This window comes from Nothoprocta perdicaria, unplaced genomic scaffold (genome assembly GCF_003342845.1).
Source record: "Nothoprocta perdicaria isolate Ctin4 unplaced genomic scaffold, notPer1 scaffold_4, whole genome shotgun sequence".
NCBI lineage: Eukaryota > Metazoa > Chordata > Aves > Tinamiformes > Tinamidae > Nothoprocta > Nothoprocta perdicaria.
Window position 1 is genome coordinate 156,651 of NW_020455643.1, and position 20,484 is coordinate 177,134.

Consider the following 20,484-nt stretch of genomic DNA (forward strand, 5'->3'; position numbering starts at 1 on the left):
GTGGTTTTTTTCCTCATTGAGAAACAACCACCGGCCACACATAGTTTACCCGTGCCCACAACCCCGTGCCAGCAGGCCGGGCCGCCACAGCGCCCTGGATGAGCGGCAGGGCTGCCGTCCTCGCGCGCCCGGCCGCACGTGGGAGCTGCTGCGGCCTGCACTACTCGCCGGCCCTCCAGCCTGTTCCCCAAGCAGACCGGGCGGCTGACGAAGAGGGAAGCCCCACCAGCAGCTGCTGCAGACGCCGTGCCCGAGCTACCGCTCAGCCGGGTTGCGCATTAGGCACCCGCAGTTCCTAGGAGAGCTGACTAAACAGGCGGCGCTAAACCCGGCGCTCGAGCCCCAGCCGCCCCTGCGCGACACGCTCGCGCCACCGCGCCCGTCAGGGCGGGCCGGAACAGGCGGGAGCCGCGGCGGCCTGGGCCGCCCCGCTCCGCCCCACGCCGCAGCCCCCACCTCCCCGCAGGTCGCATGGGCAGAGGAGCGGGGGCTGCCGCGGAGCCGTCACCTGCGGCCGAGCCCCTCGGCTCGCGCCGGCCCGCGGGCCCCCCCACCCAGCGCCTAGAGCCGCTCCGGGCGGCGCCGCCGGCTCCTACCTGCTTGTGTTCCCGCTGCTCTGCCGGCGGCGGCCGCGGGGCAGACGCGACCTCGCAGGCTGCAGCCGCGACCCCCCTCTCGGCGATTGGAGCGACCGGCCCCTGTGGGGCAGCAGGACGGCGCGCGGGTGCTTCGCTCTCTGCACGGCGCTGTGTGTGCAGGGCGCCCGCTCTCATTATGTGAGGCCCCGGGCGTGCACGGCACCTGCACCTTTTGAGGCACAGCAAGCGCGAGGCACCCGCTGCCATTTTGTGAGGCGTCATCTGCACGTATCTGCTGCCATCTTGTGAGGCATCATGTATCAGGCCAAAGGGTACTCGATGTCATCATCAGGTGTGTTTGCCAGGGTTGCGGGGAGACTGCCATGTCATGGGGTGCCACATGCACAGGGCTCCTGCTGCCACCTTGTGAAGTGCTGCATGATCAGGTCGGAGCACAATGCTGCCATCTCATGAGGTGCCACATGTACAGGCCACAGGGTGCTTGCTGCCATTTAGTGAGGCACTGCCTGCTCAGGCTGATGGGTGCCTGCTGCCATTTCATGAGGCAGCGTGTGTGCACAGCATGCATCACCATCTTGTAAGGTGTCTCATGCTCACGCCACAGCCTGCTCATATTTGGTGCAGCACAGCCTGCTCAGGCCACCGGACACTTGCTGCCATTTTGTGAGGTGCCTGGTCAGGCCACAAGGAACCTGCCGCTATTTTGTGAGGTGCTGCCTGCCACCATGTGAGGGGTCATGTGCTCAGGCCACAAGATGCCTGCAGCTATGTTGTGAGGCACTGCCCGTTCAAGCTGCAAGGCACCTGCCGCCATGTCCTGAGGGGCCTCATGTGCAGGTCATAGGGCACCCACCACTGTGCTGTGAAGCACTGTGGGTGGAGGGCACCAGCTGCTGTTTCATGAGGCACTTCACRCACCTGGCACCTGCACCTATTTCATGAGGTGCTTCATGGTCGGGCCACAGGGTGCCCACAACTATGTTGGGAGGTTAGGCTCCAGGGTGCCCGTGAACATGAGCACCAGTTGTGAGGTGCTGCATGTTCGGGCCGCAGGACACCCACAGTCACGGGGGCGCTGCTTGCACAGGCTGCAGGGCGCCTGCTGTCGTGTTAAGAGGTGTTGAGTGTGCAAGGCACCCAATGACACATCATGAGGCATCGCATGCTCAGGCCACAGGGCGTCAGCCACCCTGTTTTGAGGTGCTAGATGAGCATGGGGTGCTTGCTGCCATGTCATGGGATGCTGAATGCTCGGTTCACAGAGTCTTGCTGGCATTTTGTGAAGTACCACTGGCGCCAAACACCAAGGTGATGGTGTGAGGCCTGGCGAATTGGCCTGGCACATTTGGGCCGGATTGTACTGGGCTCTGGTGAGCAGAGCCTCTGTTTCTCATCCTTACACCAGTTTCTGCCTTCCTGAGGCCATTCTTTATAGGCTACTTCCTTCCCCTTTTGCTTGCTTGGCCCTTTCTCATGCATGTTACATTTTCATTCTCTTCCTTCCTTTGTTTTCTGGTGAAGACAGTAAAAACGTTTTGGCAACACACATTAAGAAGTTAAAACTGAAATGAAGCAGCCCCTAGGTCAACATTGCTTGTTGTCAGCAGTTGTCAGCCCTGGGCCACAGCTGGTGCTGGGCTGCCCAGYGCAGGTGGGTTCCGGAGCAGTGCCTGTCGGAAGCGTTGGCATGGTGCGGGCTTGCACGCGCAGCTCTTCCTCAGGCTTATACTTCTCTTTGTAGAACTAAAGGGAGTGCTGTCGCTTCATGGTCGTGAAGGAGAAGTGTTAGATTATGGCAAAAGACTATTACAGTGGAATTCTGTAAACCATATGACAAGAAAGCTTTAAGAAACAGATTCACAGAAACACAGAATATTTAAGGTTGGAAGGGACCTCTACAGATCATCTAGTCCAACCTTCCTGCTCAAGGAGGCACACCTAGAGCATGTGGCACAGGGTGGCATCCAGGTGGGTTTTGAAGACCTCCAGAGTAGGAGACTCCACAACCTCCCTGGGCAGCCTGTTCCACTGCTCTGTCACCCTAACAGTAAAGAAGTTGCTCCTCACCTGGAGACGGAACTTCTTGTGCTTCAGCTTGTGGCCATTACCCCTCGTCCTATCGCTGGCCACCAGTGAGAACAGCTTGTCCCCTTCCTCCCTGCATTCTCCCTTCCTGAACTTATACATATTAATCATATCCCCTCTGAGCCTTCTCTTCTCCAGAGAAAACAGGCCCAGCTCACTCAGCCTCTCTTCATACGAGAGATGTTCCATTCCCTTAATCATCCTGGTTGCCCTTCTCTGGACCCTCTCAAGAAGCTCCACGTCCCTCCTATACTGGGGTGCCCAGAACTGCACACAGTACTCCAGGTGCGGCCTCACCAGAGCTGAGTAGAGGGGCAGAATCACCTCCCTTGACCTGCTGGCAACACTCCTCCTGATGCAGGCCAGGATCCCATTGGCCTTCTTGGCCACGAGGGCACACTGCTCACTCATGGTTAACTTAGTGTCAACCAGGACTCCCAGGTCCCTCTCCGTGGAGGTGCTCTCCAGCAGGTCCACCCCTAATCTGTACTGATGCCTGGGGTTATTCCTCCCCAGGTGCAGGACCCTGCACTTGTCCTTATTGAACCTCATGAGGTTCCTCTCTGCCCAACTCTCCAGCCTGTCCAGGTCCCTCTGGATGGCAGCACAGCCCTCCGGAGTGTTGGCCACTCCACCCAGCTTGGTGTCATCTGCAAACTTGCTAAGGGAGCATTCCGTGCCCTCGTCCAGGTCATTGATAAACAAGTTGAACAGCACTGGGCCCAGCAGTGCTAACAGCCCTAACAGACTTTTACCTGGAATATTGCATCTGATACTACTCACCACATATTAAAGAACTAGAAGGTATCTGGTAGGGGGAATTGGATAGCAAATGACAACAAAAACTTGAGTTTTGGGGATCAAATAGAAGGAAACAAATGTTTTAACTGAAATACGGCACTAAGAATAACATTGTCCAAATGTCCTCCTGAAAGAACTCATGAAAAGTAATAGTAGAGGTAAGACGTGCCAAGGAGTGGTGCATACTGTTCACCCAGAATAAAATACTAGCAGTAGAGTCTTTGGCAGATGAGCGGCTGGTAATCTGGACTAAATGAGTTGTCTGAACACATGCAAAAAAACTGAAGACAAAAGACCTATCCGTTGCTGTCTGGGAAGGCCATATTATTGACACTCTTCCTCTAAAATTACTAGCGGTTTCAGTAGATCACAATCTCAGGTAATTCCTCCCTGACAAACAATTTTATTACAGGCCTTAAAAGACGCATTAGCAGTAGTCTGCACAGAGAACTGCTGACAAAATTGGACGTAGAGCAGAAATAATTTCTAAGATGTGAGTTAATACCATTAGGAATTAACTTAAAGATCTTTATAAACAAATATACACTGTGTTTGCTGAAGAAACTTGGAGAGTATTTCTGAATAAATACACCATGAATTAACAAACATATTTCTCAAAACAGGTCAGAAGTTAAGACATCATTATTACCTAGGGAGGCACACATTCATAACTGATCTGTAAAATGATTCACACACACTCTAGCTCTGTTCTTGATTACCGAACTAAAACTTCCCTTAAAGATGCATCTAAATCCTCTGTATATTTACATTAAGATTCTTACTGCTGCAACGCTGGGAAAAGATGGCTCTACAAAAGTAGAGCCTACTGTTGAATGGATATTAAAACATGTTTTCAGTACAGAGATCAGATTCGTACACTGCTCCTTACTTGAAGACCAGGCAGATCAAAGGAGTTGATAGAAATGTATGTTTATACATCTGCTAGATGCAGGAGACCCTTAGCATGGGGTTCCCTGGACAGGACAGATACTTATGTAAGCTTGCAGATTTTATACACTATTTCAGGGAGCACAGATGTCTGTATCTAAGCCAGCTTGCATGGTCTGTTGTGGGGAACATGCTTTCTAGCCATGACTAATAAAATTGCAAAAGCACAGCAGTGAAGTAGCTGTAGAAATAAAGTTTTTTACCTGTGAAAAGGCTCATTCAGAATGGAGACATGAAGAGCTGCAGTGTTTCTGTGACAAAGGGGAATGAGCAGTTTCTTAACTTTCCCTGACCCTTGCTCTAGCTCGTGGCACCTGCCATAATCTTGTCCCCAAAAAGCACATACCTCAGGTTTTTCTTCAACCACAGAAGTATCTTTCTCACTCCAGCCCTGGTGCCGTGGTTTTGCTCGCTCTGACCTTACATGCTCATCGTTACTTATAAAGAGCAAACACAAAGGTCAGTGCGGCACTGAATGCTCCCAGTGAATTGAATCATTTTTGGGAACATTCTCCTTAGGCTTGTTCAGCATGGGAGCTGCCTTCTGTCTCATCACACACTGGGCACTCACATGTCTGATTTCTACTGTCATATTCCTGTGCTGGAGGATGTGCAACTGCAAGGACTATTTAAGTTGGTTTTATGAATTTATACAGGGGACATAAGCGTATTTGCTATTTCACATAATTTATACATTTTTTACTTCTTTGCTGTTTTTAGTTTTTCTGATCAGAAAACTAATCTGACATTTATTACCTAAGCAACATTAGATATTTGAGCACAGTATTATGCCTGCCTTCAGATTTTTATGCACATTACAGATTGTTTCCAGAAGTCTTTGCAATAAGATTTAGCCTAGATTATACTGAATAACTTTGTAACAACTGCAAACTTGACAATTCCTCATCTATTTTTTTTCAGAGCACTGAAGAGCCTGATATTACTTTTTTTTTTTTTAAGCCCATCCTTTTATTCTTACGAGTTTTTTTGTTTGTTTCAGATCAGTCATGAATTCATAGATGAAGCTTTTCACCTACCCTTCAGAGTTGTTTCTGTAGTAGCCTTTGAAAACATTATCCAGAACTCAGGAGCAGTTGGTTCACTGCATTATCCTTTACTGGAGTGCAAGAACACTGGCTGCCCACAGGTACAATTTTAAAATATCCTCAGAATTGGTTCTAACGTATCGTGACAGTAGAAACTAGATAATCAAATTAAAGCGCAGAACACTTAAATGTTTTGGCTTCTTCCTAGAAAGGCAGACAGTATTTTCTCAACAAAGAAATTGAGACAAACTTCTTGTACAAAGGATCAGTCTGACAGCAGGGCGCTGGGTCCCCAAACAGAAGATAAGGAGGTATGAGGCAAGCAGTCTGGGTGCTAAATCTTCTGCTTGGACACCATTTTATTAAATTTCAAGGAAAAAAAAGTATTAATGAATTACAAATAAGTGCTCAAGGAAATAACTAATGGTGTCTCTCGCAAGCACTCAGAAGTGTCATGAGTAAAACTGTAATAATGGGAGTAAAACTGCAATAATTGTCAATGTCCATGGCAGCTGCTACTAAACTGAAACATAACTGTAAAACAAAGTACAAAGTTGTGACAGTAAGTTAACTTAAAATTTCTTTGCAGTAGAAAAGTCCTTATCTTTAGTACAAGCACCATTATACAGTTCCCAGAAAAGCATATACTAAAAACCTCCAAAGAAAAAATAGAAATAATTTAATAAGTCAATATGCATACAATAGCTTTAAATTCATTTATATTTATTTTTCACATACAAGATCAAAGAAATAAAAAACAGAATCAAACCCTGGATACAACAGTTTGATCTGATTGCTTTTAATGCATACAATCTGTATGCAAAGTATTCTAAATTAAAAACAAATGCTCACACATATAACAAAATGAAAACGTAAATAAAAAAGTTAAAGTACTAGCACATACATCGATGTAGTATATTAGGAAAAAAAGTTGGTTGGAACACCCATATTTTCTTGTATTTGAAACAGACAATTTAAATCTCCCCCCGAGTGGCTTTCTTTTCAAAAAAGTCAAACCGAGTCGTTCCCTAAGTTACATTCTAATAGTTTTACCAGAATACAAGTTGTAAAGAGCAACATTCCATTACGTTTGTATCACTAGTATTTATATCTGCCGTTCTCAGTGACAGTCAACAGTACAACTGTGCAGCTGGCATATTTATTGTATTTATACTAAATGTATACAGTGTACATTCAGTAAAATCAATGTTATTGCACAACCTGAACTAATAGAGTGAGATATTGTCATCAATAAATTTAGTTTCAAAAGAATCATATATGCTTTGAATACTTGAAGTTCTGCCATAAGCCTATTTAAAATCAGAAACTTAAAAAAGACTCTTACAAGCAGATTTTGTTGCTGCTTCACTTTATCTGATGTATGCTCTCCATTCCAGAACGAAAAGCTTATTGTATTAAGAATTGCTTTTAGCTTAGCTGTGATTTGGCTCAGAATTGAGTAAAGGTCTGACCTAAGATTTTGGCAGTTGCTTTACACTGGAAGTCGTGTTTCATACAGCACCTTCCTGCTCCACTCTACTGCTGTTCCTTTATCAAAGTAATAAGAAAACAGTTTCAAATTTACCTTCTTCAGATCTTTGAACTCCTAACCTCCTGAAACAACAATGAAAGGAGAATCACGTCTCCTATTTCATAATAATTCTAATAAACCTCTTTTTACGTGTGATTTCACTAGAAAATTGCATCAGCTTTCACTGTAAGTGCTAAAAACATGGAGTCAGGCCCCTGGCTGACAAAAATCAGTGTAGCCAAACAGAAGTCGATAGCCCTCAGGAGGAGCAGTGAGGGAGCCGGGGTTATTTAGTGTGGAGGAGAGGAGGGGCTGTGGGGGGGGCCCTACTGCTCTCTACAACTGTCTGGAAGGAGGTTGCAGTGAGACGGGGCTGAGCTCTTCCCCACAGTGATTACAGGTAGGACAAGAGGAAATGGCCTCAAGTTGCACCACGGGAGGTTCAGTGTAGACAACAGGAAGAATTTCTACATGGAGAGAACAGTCAAGCATTGGAACAAGCTGCCCAGGGACATGGGGGAGTCACCATCCCCAGCAGTGGCGTAGATGAGGCATTTAGGGACATGGTTTAGCCGGGTGGTGCAGAAGGGCTTACAGCTGCACTCCATGATCTTGAAGGTCTTTTCCAACCATTATGATTCTATGTTAGCTCGTCCACAGGCAGCTGAGAACCTGATCTACTTAGAGTATGTTTTATTGTGAAAAAACTTGTTTACGAAAGTACTGTTTTACTAGCAAATGCACAAACTGCATTTTCCAAACTTTATCTAATGATGTGTGATAGCAGCTGAACATGCCAGGCTCAGATCCATAGCTATTGTAAATCATTCTAGCACCAATAGCTTTCACTTTGCTAGGCCAAAAATGCAGTGCTGAAAGAGCTGGCCTTGCAAGTTTAAAGCATCACAATCAGATGCCTCAAATGTCCAATTCTTTATCCCAAATTCTGCCAGTCACGTCACTGAAGAAAACCTCAGGCCCACTTGTTTTTCATTTTGGGTTACAACCTCAAGCAATCTTTAAAATAGAGAGATTGACCACAATTATAGTAACACTGGTCAGGCCTGCTCGGTCCCTTTTTTTAAAAATAATGTTCTGCTATCTCAATGGTTAGCTCTAGCAAAAATAAAATAATAAAACATATTCTCCCCACCCCCTCAAAAAAAGTAAAAGAAAAACAATGCCCATTCAGTATTTAGATTGTGTGCAGACAACTCTGCTGTCACATCCCATTTTATATTAAAAAAAGACACATGAAAAAGCTACTCTTCAATGCAACACTCTTCTGATAAAACTTTCTTGCTCTAGGTCTTTGCCTTCCCTCTCTTTTTGAAGTGTTTGGTGTGCATATTTTAGCTTTCATTTTAGCTTTTTGGTGGACCCAGCAGTTCATCTTTTACATGTTATTTCTTTTGTATTAAATTCTGTCGTATTTTCTACTGATCACTGCTGATTTTGCTTTCTCTGTATCCCTGTCTGCGGCCACCTTTCCTGCTAAGGATCTACAGTTGTGACATAATCATTCCAAATCTACTCCATATTCCCATCACTTCATCTCTGACCTTTTCACCTACACTCCTCCAACTAGATGGAAAAAAAAATCCTTATTGATCAGTTCTCTGGAGCACTGGTAAGATCTCATTACTTTTATTAGACCTGACAAACACGTTTACACTGAGTGCTACAGCTCTTGCTTTCTCCACATAGCCTGGATCAAGCTCAGAGAAGTGTTTTAATGCCTTTCATAAAAAGGCACATTTTCAATATAAAAAGCTTAAATTCATAGACTATAAATACTATAAAATATTTAAGAATTTCAGGACTTCATTTGCATTTCTGGGGAACTGTATGTGTCATGTCCTTGATGCCGTCTCAGTCCTAAACACCTGATAAAAGAAGCCTTTAAAGGACATACAGTGTGTAGGAATACAAGAACATGCCTTGTGCCCTCTGCAGCACCTGCAGTAAGCGGAAGAGTTAAGAACTGCGCAACTTTACCAGGCAAGTGACAACTCTGCTTACACTGCTCTGATAAAGTGACGAGCTTTCTTCTTGTATACACTTACGTGTGAAGTTTAACACTGTCAGTTAAAAACATTACTGCTGAAAACATCGAGCAATATTTTTTTTCCCACTTCATATGATACTACTAAGTTGTGCCACATTTTTCTGTCCTGAATTTAAAAGCATATTTTTGAATTTAAGATATTTGCCACAGGCTTATATAAAAACTATTTGTTCATGTGTTAAATTACAAAATTGTAGTGCTTAATATAATAAACATCAAAATCTAAGATCCATTAAAATTGTTTGTTCTATTGACTTTTTTTTTTAAGGCAGTAGTTAGTACCAGTCTGGTTTATTTTACAAGAATATAGTAGTGTAAAACTTACTAAGCATTTCTGCTACTTTCAAATTGGAAGTATTTATTATCTGGAAACTATACAGTAATATACTGAAAAAGAAATTGCAAGAGTACTGCTTGTGCCTTTACAAATGTATAATGAGAATAATTATAGCTGATATGGATCAGATTTAATCTACATTCCATACAGCACAGCTCTACTAATAATGAAAAGATTTTTAAAGCTTAAGGAAATCAATATAATAGCTTCTCTATTATTGTTGTAAGTATAGTGATAAAATTGCTCTCATGGTCGGATGCTGTGCAGGTTTTTCAACCAAGTGACCTAGCAGTTACTTGTGTGATTCATTAAGAGTTTGTGTTGTTGCCCAGTAACCCTTAGAACAGACATAGACGTGCACACACAGCCCACTTTCTGTCCAGAAAGTGAAACACTTCTGCCTGATCTGTAAAGGAAAAGAAAAAACAAACAAACAAAAAACAGATGTATAAGTTTTTTGTTTGTTTTTGTTTTTTAATGAGAAGTAGGTACTTATAGGTATTTTTATATTTAAGTTACTGTCAGCCAAATCCAGGCAGAGAATAAACTGACCATAAAGATGATGTAACAGAAGTCATTAAGGCAGCAAGTTGCACCTCTGAGGATTTTCAGATACTCTACCTCTATTTCAGGAGGAAAAGAAAATGCTGAATTGCATTATGGGCTGAATTGGCATTAAGTAATGGATGGTTACAGCCAAGTGAGGAAGGGCTCGTTTTTGTTGAGTACTGACTCCACATCATTGAGGATAGGGATCAAGTCTTCTGACTCTAAAGTCCCAAGATCAACATTTGTTCCTGGAAGACAGTCGAGGAAATCAGGGAAACGTGTCTGTTGTGGATTTATGTTCATTGTCGTCTGTGCTACAGTTTCTCCTAGGAAAAGTAAAGAAGAGTATTTGAAATACTGATCCCTTCTCATAAGTAATTTAAAACAATACAGTCGATTAAAAAAAAAATCCTTCTTTCCCATGAGCACTTGTAGGGTTTGTATCCTCTACAAATGTTAGCTCAGAACCATATTTGCTTGCACAAAGCATATTCTTGCAGGAGTTAATTATATACCCTTGGTTCACCCTGAAAAACAAAGCCCTTTCCATCAGTGTTCAGGTTGGGCCTCGGAGCTCCTGCTCGGCGCGAGTGCTCAAAGTTCACCCGTGTGCAAAGGCGGCGATGCAGATCAGCCCTGTAGGAACCTCCTGCTCTCTGCACAGGGGTGAACTCAATCCAAGGCACGTCACCAAGACAAGAACTTTACAGGAAATCTCTCCACCGCTCTCACACTCTGCACCATCCACAACTCTCGATGACTTCAAAAGGAAGTTTAGGTGAGGAAGCACTGGAGAATTTCACTCTTTAGGAAAAAAAACAGTTGATTTCCTAGTCATTCATTTCAATATTTTAAGCATTATGAGGACATTGTTAAAAAAAAACCTGAACATACTAAAACCTAAATAACTGAACAAATGCTATTTGAAGGCCATCCAGCTTTTCCAATGAAAGAGATGCAGTGATTTGTCCTGAAATTTTAATAATTTTAATAACTCAAGACTAGTTTTTTCTTGTCCTACCTTGGACTATAATATTAAAACATGAATTAAAGCTTGGGTTTTCCAACTTGTACCCATTTGCTATATTATCATAATCTAAGGTAAGAGCATAGATTTTGGTACACTGTAGGCACTAAAAGTCTTTGAGGCCTTTTCCTCCACAGTCACAGTCTGTTTTCTTGCATCACAAACTGAGAGCTTATTGCTCAGTTACACAATTATGAAACACTGTTGGTCCTAACAAGAAGTTATTTTTATACTACTTTAAGCTCTATGAGATACCTGTATCCATCTCATCTACATTGCTGAGGAAATCCTCCGGTGTGGTTGGTATACTGTAGCATCCCAGTCCTAGGCCGCTGTCCGTGCTCTGCTCCCTGGAGTGGTATGGGCCACTGTAAAGTGAAACATGAAAAAGTCACAGTGAAGAAGTTGGGTTAGAGAGTCTCTCATCACGGTGTTTGACGAGACAGAGCAATAGGTCAGACTTCTCAACTGCTGAGACACTAATGTGGTGCAACACACACACATACATATAAATCTCCTGACAACCACTGTTTTGATTGCCTAAAACTAATTGAGATAATTGAGTTAGAATTGAGTATACCAAGGCAATGTGCACCAAATCCTCTGCATACGTKTATGTAAAAATTTGTTATCATTTGTTTGGTTTCTTTTTGAGTTTCCTTCTTGAAGTATAAACTGAAAAATGTCAGGTCAGCCACGAGGCTGTATCCCCTGTTCACAGTAACTGCAAAGCAGGGATCTGCTTAGAAGAGACAGCTTCAGAAGTACAGACCGGGCAATAGGACCAAGCACCTGGGGGGGGCCACGAACTTGCCTGTTCAGGAAAGGATCCGATCCGTTATTTGTAACAGGCCGCAGATCTTGCGTCATTGCAGGTGTGTTCACAGCAGTCTGAACTGGGGCCATGCTTTCTGGGTCCATGGGAAGCTGTCTGCACAATGCGGCCTCCTGAAGGGTGGGTAAATAACAAGGCAAAAGCTGTTGCAGCCATTCACAAATCCTTGTCTCATAAAAAGCGGCCCCGTTTGGTCTGTGCATCCTCAGGAGGTAACTGTGAGCAGTGCAGCTGACGACTGTTCACATGCATGTGAAGAAGGGCAGGGGTGGCTGGTGCAGGCAGGACAGTGGTCCTCGAGCGGGCGCCCGTGCCCCGCAGTGCGCACAGTGAAGCCCCACAAAACCAAACCACCMGCGCCACAAAGGAGGGGTCCCTGGGGTGCTCCGGACAAGGCTCCAAACCCCCGGCACCAGGAAAGCTGCATCTGTATTTTCCCGAGTTTGCTCTGCCCAATTATCACGATTTATTTTGTAGGAAATGAATAAAGGAAACAGTTTACTGAAAACCTCACAGAAAATCTTTCTCCATGAAATCTGCTCCTCACAGTCCCCAATACAGAAAAGATGAACATATTTTCTTGGCTAGGTTTTGATATTTTACTATGTTTGCAATTTATTTCTTCCATGAAGAGCACCCCTCTGGTCTTTTCACGAAAAATTACTCACCGGTGCTTAACATATATTGGTGCACATTCATGCAATGCTTTATTTATAATCCAGCTATCAATTTAACATATTCACTGATAAATAATTTACATTAAATGATGTGTTTTCAATAATTTTAAGAATAAACAGACTGAAGATTTTTAACTGATAGTTTATGTATATCATTACATTTGTCAAATAACTAATCATTTTGTTTCTATTTAAAATTAAAACATCTAGAATCTGTGAAAATGAACAAATCTCAGAAAATGGGCGGTTTTAACTGTCCACATCAAGTTAATGTAGTTTTGTGTTTTTGGTTTTTTTTTCAAATGTAAGAAGCAACAGCAGTAACTCAAATAAGGCTGATACTAGAAAGACAGAAATGAAGACAGAATAAAAAGGAATATAGACAAAATGAGGCAAGACATACTTTGCTAGGGTTTTTTTTTAGCATTCAGTTCTGCAATGAAGTTCATGTTTTTGATACTTTGGTGTTGCATTTTAACATTAATTCACTGAAGAATGTTCCACAATAATAAAGATGAGATTGGGACAGAAAAAAAACAAAACCAAAATCAAAATGAAATACGTTTTTCTCCAAGCTTGCGGGCGTGTGAAGCGCATGTCGTGCAGCTCTGCGCGTGCTGTGCAGCACTGTGTGTCGCTGCTAGGAGAACAGGGGCACCATGGAGCGAGCGGAGCCGCTCACGCGCCGGGGTCCCCAAGGAAATAAAACACCCGCAACTTCGGCAGCTCCCTGCCCCTCCTTACACGACTCTGACTCGCAGCTTGCACTAGACTAACCCAACAGTTCTGACGGCTCAGAGACAATGTCACCCCTGTGCATCAGCTACTTACCTTGTGGCTACCAGGACCAACAGCCTGGTCCTGGCACGGGCTTCCTCAGTCCTCAAGCTTTCCCACTGAGCGGCCTTCCCACAGACAGGAAAGTGCTGACAAAACGACCATTCTTGCCAGTGCCCTGCACTGCTCTGCTCCCACACAAACAGCTGCAAATTTCACATGTTATTTGGAGCCCTTTCTGCTTCCTGGCTGCTCCTTGCTGGGCAGCTGACCTGATGCAATCAGGAATTCAGATATTCATCTCTTCAGAAAACATGGTGCCAACTGCTGACTGCTTTGAGATGCAGAGATTCACCCTCTCCTTGACTACTGGTACCTGGATGCGGCATTTGTGCTCGCAGAGGTGGCTGCTAACCAGCACCCTCTAGGAGTCTGCCATCCGCCCCAGGATGACAAACTTTACGTGCTGGAGCACTGTAATCCTGCAGCTTGGAGTCAAAATTGGGCTGGGAAGCAAAAAAAGCGCGGGCRTCAGCAAAGAGCCCGGCCTGCTCCTTCAGGGCTGCCACTGTTGGACATCTCTGCTCCTCCAGCAGGATTACTGTGAGGGCCAGCACTACACATCAACCGCAGTCAGCGTCGTGACATCTTGTTGTGTCCTCCCCTCCTTTTAAGTGCTTCCGCAAGCTAATGATGATCAACCTGAAGAATCATATTCTTGAGTGGCCTCTCTAGCTTTAAGCGCTGTGTCAAAAAGTACCAGAGATCTCTTGCAGCCTCGCAGATGGCACCAATGCAGTCTGCGCTAAGGTACTGCTCAAAAGCAGGGCTGCTGGCCAACAGACAGTCCTTGGCATCTCCGAATCCCCACACCCCGCTCGTCCATGGCCTCTTTTGAGCCCCTCATCTTTCCAACGCTCGCAGATGTATTTAGTGCATGTGGCTGGGGAGCAGAACCCCCTGCAAAGCGCTGCCTTTCCCCAGCCGGCCATGCACGTCCGTGCCCGTGACACGGAGCAGGTGGGACACCTGCTCCCACAGCCCGCTCGGGCTTGCTCACTGGCAGCACCTCTTGCTGCTTCATTTTCCACGGGGGCTCCTGGGCAGTAGGTCCCCCTTTCCCTTTAGAAAGCTGACAAACAAATCTGTAAGAAATAAATTCAGCCATCCAGAATGGTGAAAAAGTCCTTGCTGCCCAAACAGCTTTCTCTTCTGGAACTCCAGAGCTAAACAGGGAAGGGGACGCGGAGCGGACCGGGCGGCCTGGCTGCAAGGGCTCTGAGCGCAGCTCCTGTTGCAGGCGCCACGAGCCCCGCGGGGCTCTGCAGGGACAGCCTGGGACACGTGGCCAGGGAGGGCCCCGCAGAAGCAGGAACACGCTGCGGTTTGGTGCTTGTTTCACATGCTGCTATGTGCTGCTGAACCGCTTCAAATGATAGTGAATTTCTGTTAATTAATCTTGTTAATTAAACGTCGTCAAAGTTCTTATACATATACTTAGTGGAAAGAGATTAAAGAGCAAAAAAATACAAATGATGCAAATTATTACTGGAAAGTCTTTTTTAGAACTACTCTAATGTAATATTTTTAGGAACTCTACTCTTTGCAGACATCCATTTTCATTTTCCCATCGATTCTCTGTTTTCCAAAACCCCACTACGTGATAGTATCCACATTCATCTTGAATTTGGTCTTTCTATCAGAACAAGATTGACTTACTACGGTTCTACTGGTGTAACTGGGGAGTTACTTGACTTATATAAAGTTTATACATGAGAATAAAAGTTTAATTATGTTCTTGTTAAAGTCTATATTGGCTGATTGCCTATATTAGCCGAAAGTCTATATTAAACCTACTCCAAACTGCATTTTCTTCATAGGATAAAAAGAAAGCACTTTTAAAACCATCCTAATAACYATTTAACTTGGCAAGCAACACGTTTAGCAAAACCAATAATGAAAAGCTGCAGAGAGAAAATCAAAAATCTTTCCATCAAYGTGAGACTTTCAGGACTGCTTATAAAAGAAACCTATTAAATCTCCACAGGCACATCTCCCTTTTGAGAAACCTGCTCTGCTCACCCAGATCCCTCTTTCCGATCTCCAGGCTCTGTGGGGCACTAAGTCTCTCTGGCTTTGCCACCCGCAACATCTTCCATGTGTCCGTCTCCCTGTCTGCTTTCCACCCCAGCTCCCGAGTGAGGAGGAAGAGCAGCAGCAGCTGCTGTCCTCAGCACACATACTGCTGACTTTCCTCTAAAGGCATCTAACTGTGAGGATTTGGCAGGGTTGTTTTTATATTTTTTTTTTATATATATTTTTTGCATTGCACACAAATCCCTGGAATTTCAAAATGCTGCAGCAGCTTGCTGTACTCTAGTGAAGCACCAGAAAAGTTCAGCCAATTGGTGTTATCAGCCCAGTGACAGATGCACTTCTGCCTGCTGCCAAGAAATGTCACACTCACTTCTAAACACGGTATAAATGAAGTTACCCTGAAATAACCACAAATTGTGCCATGATTCCAAAGACAAAAGGGGTGCAGCTATGAAATACTAATTGCACAACATAATTACTGGAAAAGTCACCTCTTTCCAAGGTGGGACGAACTGCAAGTGCAGCATTTACAAGGCCACTGGCAAGGATGGGAATACCCTTGACAGAGAGAACGCAGCTCATGCGCTGCTCCTAAGGGGAACAGACTGTTGTGCTCTCTGGGAATCTGGTGAACAAGGCTTGCAAAACAGCATCCCTAGCACAGGAATCACATCCTTTGCAATTCTTAAAAACGAGCAGTTTTTAACAGCTGTGTTAAAAAAAAAAAAAAAAAAAAAAAAAAGGGCTTTAAACAAAGCCACACACCTCCTTCACACAATATTACTCATTATATAGAGCTGGATGTTAAGAAACAGAGCAATACACAAGCAGCCACAAAGAAACCACCTCTGGAAAATTCCTAGCTCGGAGACTAGGAGGTGAATATGATTTGATTCGCATTCAAAGGCAATGGCTGCAAGTTACAGAGTCAAAAACAACCTCGGGGACTCTGCTCTTCCCCGCGAGGCACAGAGACAGCCCATTACATAAACCAAGGAGACTGAGGGTTAATCGTTGATAACTTCTCTGGATTTAYACACAACTGCAATGAACAAATCGGTCCTTAAATTGACAGTTCTGCAGCGGTTGAATCCGTTTTTTGGCACCACCGCTTCAGAGGACGGCAATATGCAGAGATGTGGCCGCCCGTGCCCTGCTCAGGCTGGGTCAGAGAAAGCAGGAAATGCTCCTTGCCTGTTGCATGAAGGCTCCACTCTCTGTTAGCCTTGTTCCCCCCCCAAAACCAAGGTCAATTTTGGCGAATGGGAGCAGTTACTAATTGTACCTGGCAAGTACCCAGGAGCCCCCACGCCCCTGAAGCAGCCCAGGACGCGCGCTGAGCGTTACCTGCCGCAGCAGCTCCTCCTGCCGCATGCGGATGCGCTCTCTCTCCATCTGGATCCTCTGGAGCCTGAGCTTTTGCTGCTGCTGCTGCTGCGTGGTCAGGGCGCTGGGCAGCCCCAGGAGTGTGGGCTGCGGCGCCGGGCGGCTCTGCTGCGGCACGGCTGCTACCTGCTGCTGCGGGCTCACACCTGCACCGAGGACAGAAACGGTGAGTACGGGGCACGCGGCTGTCACCCATACCCGCGCCACCGGTGCGCAGCTGTCACCCACACAGCGCGGATGAAGCAACCGCTCCAGCTCGCCGGCTCTGACACTGCTAATGCTTACTTGATATGAAAGCTGTGTTTTCATTCCTATCTAAAACAAGCAAAGTAACAATACAGCAAATATTTATATAAATCCTGATACATTAAAATATTTACCAAATGATATGCAGGCTTTTAATTGAAAATTCCTTAATGAATGCATGCCTGTAACAGACAGTAGGATAACTAAAACCATTTCAATGTTCGCATTTTCTTTCCTGGCAGAAGATGGCAGCAGCACAAATAGTAAGCCCTTTCAGAGCCAGGGCGATTCTCACCTGGTGCTGGCTGCGAGGCAGGGAAGGAGGCCTGCCCTGCGCCCGGCCGTCACAGACAGGGGCTAACGGCCCCTTCCACCTCACTGAGAGCCATAGCCAGGTAGGGGCGAGAGGCGCTCGCATGCTACGCCACAGGGAGCAGCCTCAGGACGAGCCCGGCGATGCCGACGAGCTGGCAGCGCGCGGGGGCACCGGCCACCATGGGCACCACAGGGAGCTGCCTCTCCACGGCACCCTTAGCAGGGGCTCGCCCACGCAGCCAAGCAATAAATATGAGCAAAAGGCAGTTAAATGGAATTTCGAATGCATTCATTCCAAAAAAACCCACAGTGATCTAGTGGCACTTGCTCACTCTTCCCAACAGATGTTTTGGTCTCTTCTGAACAAAAATCACGCCCTTCCTCCAAAAGGCTGCACTCATGTTATGTTTTGGGCTGCAGGCGGTGGAACACTGTCCATCTGTGTTTCAGTGCAAGAATTATTACAACAAAACAGCGTAAGCTGTTACTGGTACATTATACCAATTTCTTTAGAAAGTTCTGCAGGAATATTTATGGACCTTGTATTGAAAGACTAGTCCAAATTCAGTGTTATTTTAGGCAGGTACATCAAGCCAGAACTAAGTTTAACAAGTTCTCATATGTGAGTCTGTAAAAATCAGTCAAACAAAGGGGGCCAAGTTCAGCCCTGCTGTAAGTCCTCTCTACCTAAGTCAGGTAAACCTTGAATTACAACTCATGGTTTCATATTCAAAATGAAAAAGGTCTAATAAACCAGAGATTAAACAGCCTGATGATTTTAGGCCTCATTTACCAGAGCAGAGGTATTGCTAAGTCTTTCCCTTCTCTGGATATGTGAGCGGCTTCTCGTGCAGCGCAGGCCTCTGGGGATGAGCAAGTGGCTGCGGAGCAGGAGGGCACCACGTGGCCCGGTGGGGCCCCGCGCAGGCAGCCTTGCTCCCTCGGCAGCCCCAGCGCCGCCGCGGCTCTGCGCACCCGTGACCACCCGATCTCTGCGCACCACTGGCTCCTGCATCGTGCGCCAGGGAGCCTTCCCTGCACAGCAGCCGCTTGTCTCTGCGTAGGCTTTCCCTTCACCTTCAGAAACTGCAGATCAGCACACAACTCCTACTGGAGCAGCCCTGCACTGAGAACTCGGCTGTAGAGGAAGTCTTTGTGCTGTGGCACAAGTCACAACCACGCCGCAAAGCCACAATTTCTACTGTCGCCTTAAGGACAATGGGGTCATGGAGGCAGAAGGCCCCTCCTCGAGGGAGGTGTCCCGCACAGCACCAAGCTGGGACGAACCTGGAAGAAAAAGGGTCAAGATGGAAATAGGATGGACTCTGTTCCTATTTTACATGCGAGGAGGTCTCAGCATCACAGTCTGCGGCCTTCTACAAACCTTGTAATCTTCTATCCTCCCACACTTTCACTTTTCCAARCAAAGGGATAAATAAATTAAATATAGTGCTTAAAGCCAGTCTGGATTATGAGAACYGCCATGCACTTCTTTAAAAATTCACTGGCATTTTCTCAAGGACTTTTTGCTAAGGAGGCAGTAACAAACAGCAAARCTCTTCCCTTGCAGCAGAAGCAGCCCCAGCACCAGAACACCGGAATGGGCACGGAATTTCTTTCTGAGGGCCCGGACGGGCCCCGGGCTCTGCCTTCCCACCACGCAGCTCTTGTCAGCGGGAGCTGCTCCTGGGGCGCCCATGGCCCAGCTGGCGCTGCGGCAGCGGAGCCGGAACCCCGCGCGGCCATGGGGGAGCCCCGCGCATCGCCTGCCCGCCCCGCCAGGCCCGGACGAGCCTTGGGGCAGCACCGCGGCTCGGGAAGGAAGCCGGGAGCTGCAGGCAGTAACTCGGCCCCGTGCTCCCCAGCACCTCCACTGAATGCAGAAAAACTTACACTGAAAACAAAAGTTTTCTACATCAACAGCCACTGAAAGCAGAAGTTTTCTACAGCTGGTTTCTGAGAAATTCTGACCTAACCTCAGAAAATTGGAAGACCTAAAGAAATGTACAGGTCAAAAAATGTGAAGAACATCTACCAGCGATGAATGATCTTTCCAGGTTTCTTGCAGTGCTAAGGGAAACCTGGAACAGATGATGTACTCCAGGTCAATGGGATGATGTTGCAGACAAAGCCAAACTAAAATTTTCTCCCTCCTTTTTCTCTCCCCTCGCTCCCCTCTGCCTGCTCTTCATGCACTGTGTGTGTGTGGAAGGGTATATATTGTAAAGTTTTTACAGGACCAAGAGTTATCACTGCTTTTCCCTTTTTCAGTGTGAGTTCTTCAAACAGCAGGAAAGAAAACTATTTGGGGAATAGAAGGTAGATGGCTTTTCCTAAAAGTAGGGCTATAAAAACATGCAGAGAGAAGGAAGCAGCCTGCCTGGAACACCTTTAAGTGTGTTCGATACGGCTGATATAGGCTAGATTTCAAGTTAAAAGTGCATCTTTATAAATAGACTATGTGGAATGAAAAGAATCCCAATAATGCAAAGCTATCCCTGCACTACAGATGTAAGGTTATTTTGAGAAGCCTTCTACCTAACTGGGCTTGCTACTGCACTCACTTACCGTGGAACTCCCCCACAGTGTTAGTGACTCCCAGTGCCCATTCCCAACTGAGACCCAGGGCTGAGCGCGTCCCCGGGGGCGCTTCGGGCACCCGGCTGATCCCACCCTGGCTGAACAGCTCAGGAGCCAGAGAGGTCCTAGGAAAGTTCCACGGCAGCTCCGGCGGCCAGTGCTGCGGAGCAGTGACGGTCTGCAAGGTCTGCTCCTTAAGAAACCACCCTACAGGCAGCTATTGTCTTTTCTAACCCGAATTCTGTTACGCTCCTCACAGCATTCAAATATAATTCAGAATTCAAACACAGATAATAAACATTAATAAATTCAAGTAAAAAAACCCTGCTGTTTGCATTCCAGCTAGACTAGCCAATATGAAGCCAGCCTGAGTTCAGTGACACCCAGCAAACTGGCGATGATTTAACAATTCTTTTCAGCCTGTTTTGGGGGTGAACTTGAAGACCGAGGACTGCTTCCGAGGGGCTGAAAGGAGGAATTAAGAAAAGGCCCGACCTTCCCTCAGTAGGCCCCAACTCACCAGACAGGGTTTAGCACTCCCCCTGGGGCAGTTCCAAGGTTCTGCAATCAATGGAAAACT

The 20,484-nt window shown here is 46.0% G+C and overlaps 1 protein-coding gene across 1 annotated transcript in view; it reads right to left on the minus strand.

The window, feature by feature from the left end:
* Nucleotides 1-9,986: 9,986 nt before the first annotated feature.
* The window catches only part of WWTR1 (WW domain containing transcription regulator 1), a 30,709-nt gene continuing 20,211 nt past the window's right edge, over nucleotides 9,987-20,484 (minus strand). Inside the window, exons 3-6 of the mRNA XM_026045201.1 lie at nucleotides 16,725-16,909; nucleotides 11,806-11,939; nucleotides 11,247-11,359; nucleotides 9,987-10,290 (exon numbers count right to left, since the gene is read on the minus strand). Of these exons, the coding sequence (XP_025900986.1) occupies nucleotides 10,106-10,290; nucleotides 11,247-11,359; nucleotides 11,806-11,939; nucleotides 16,725-16,909 (617 nt within the window). The 3' untranslated portion in view covers nucleotides 9,987-10,105. The remainder of the gene's footprint in view (nucleotides 10,291-11,246; nucleotides 11,360-11,805; nucleotides 11,940-16,724; nucleotides 16,910-20,484) is intronic.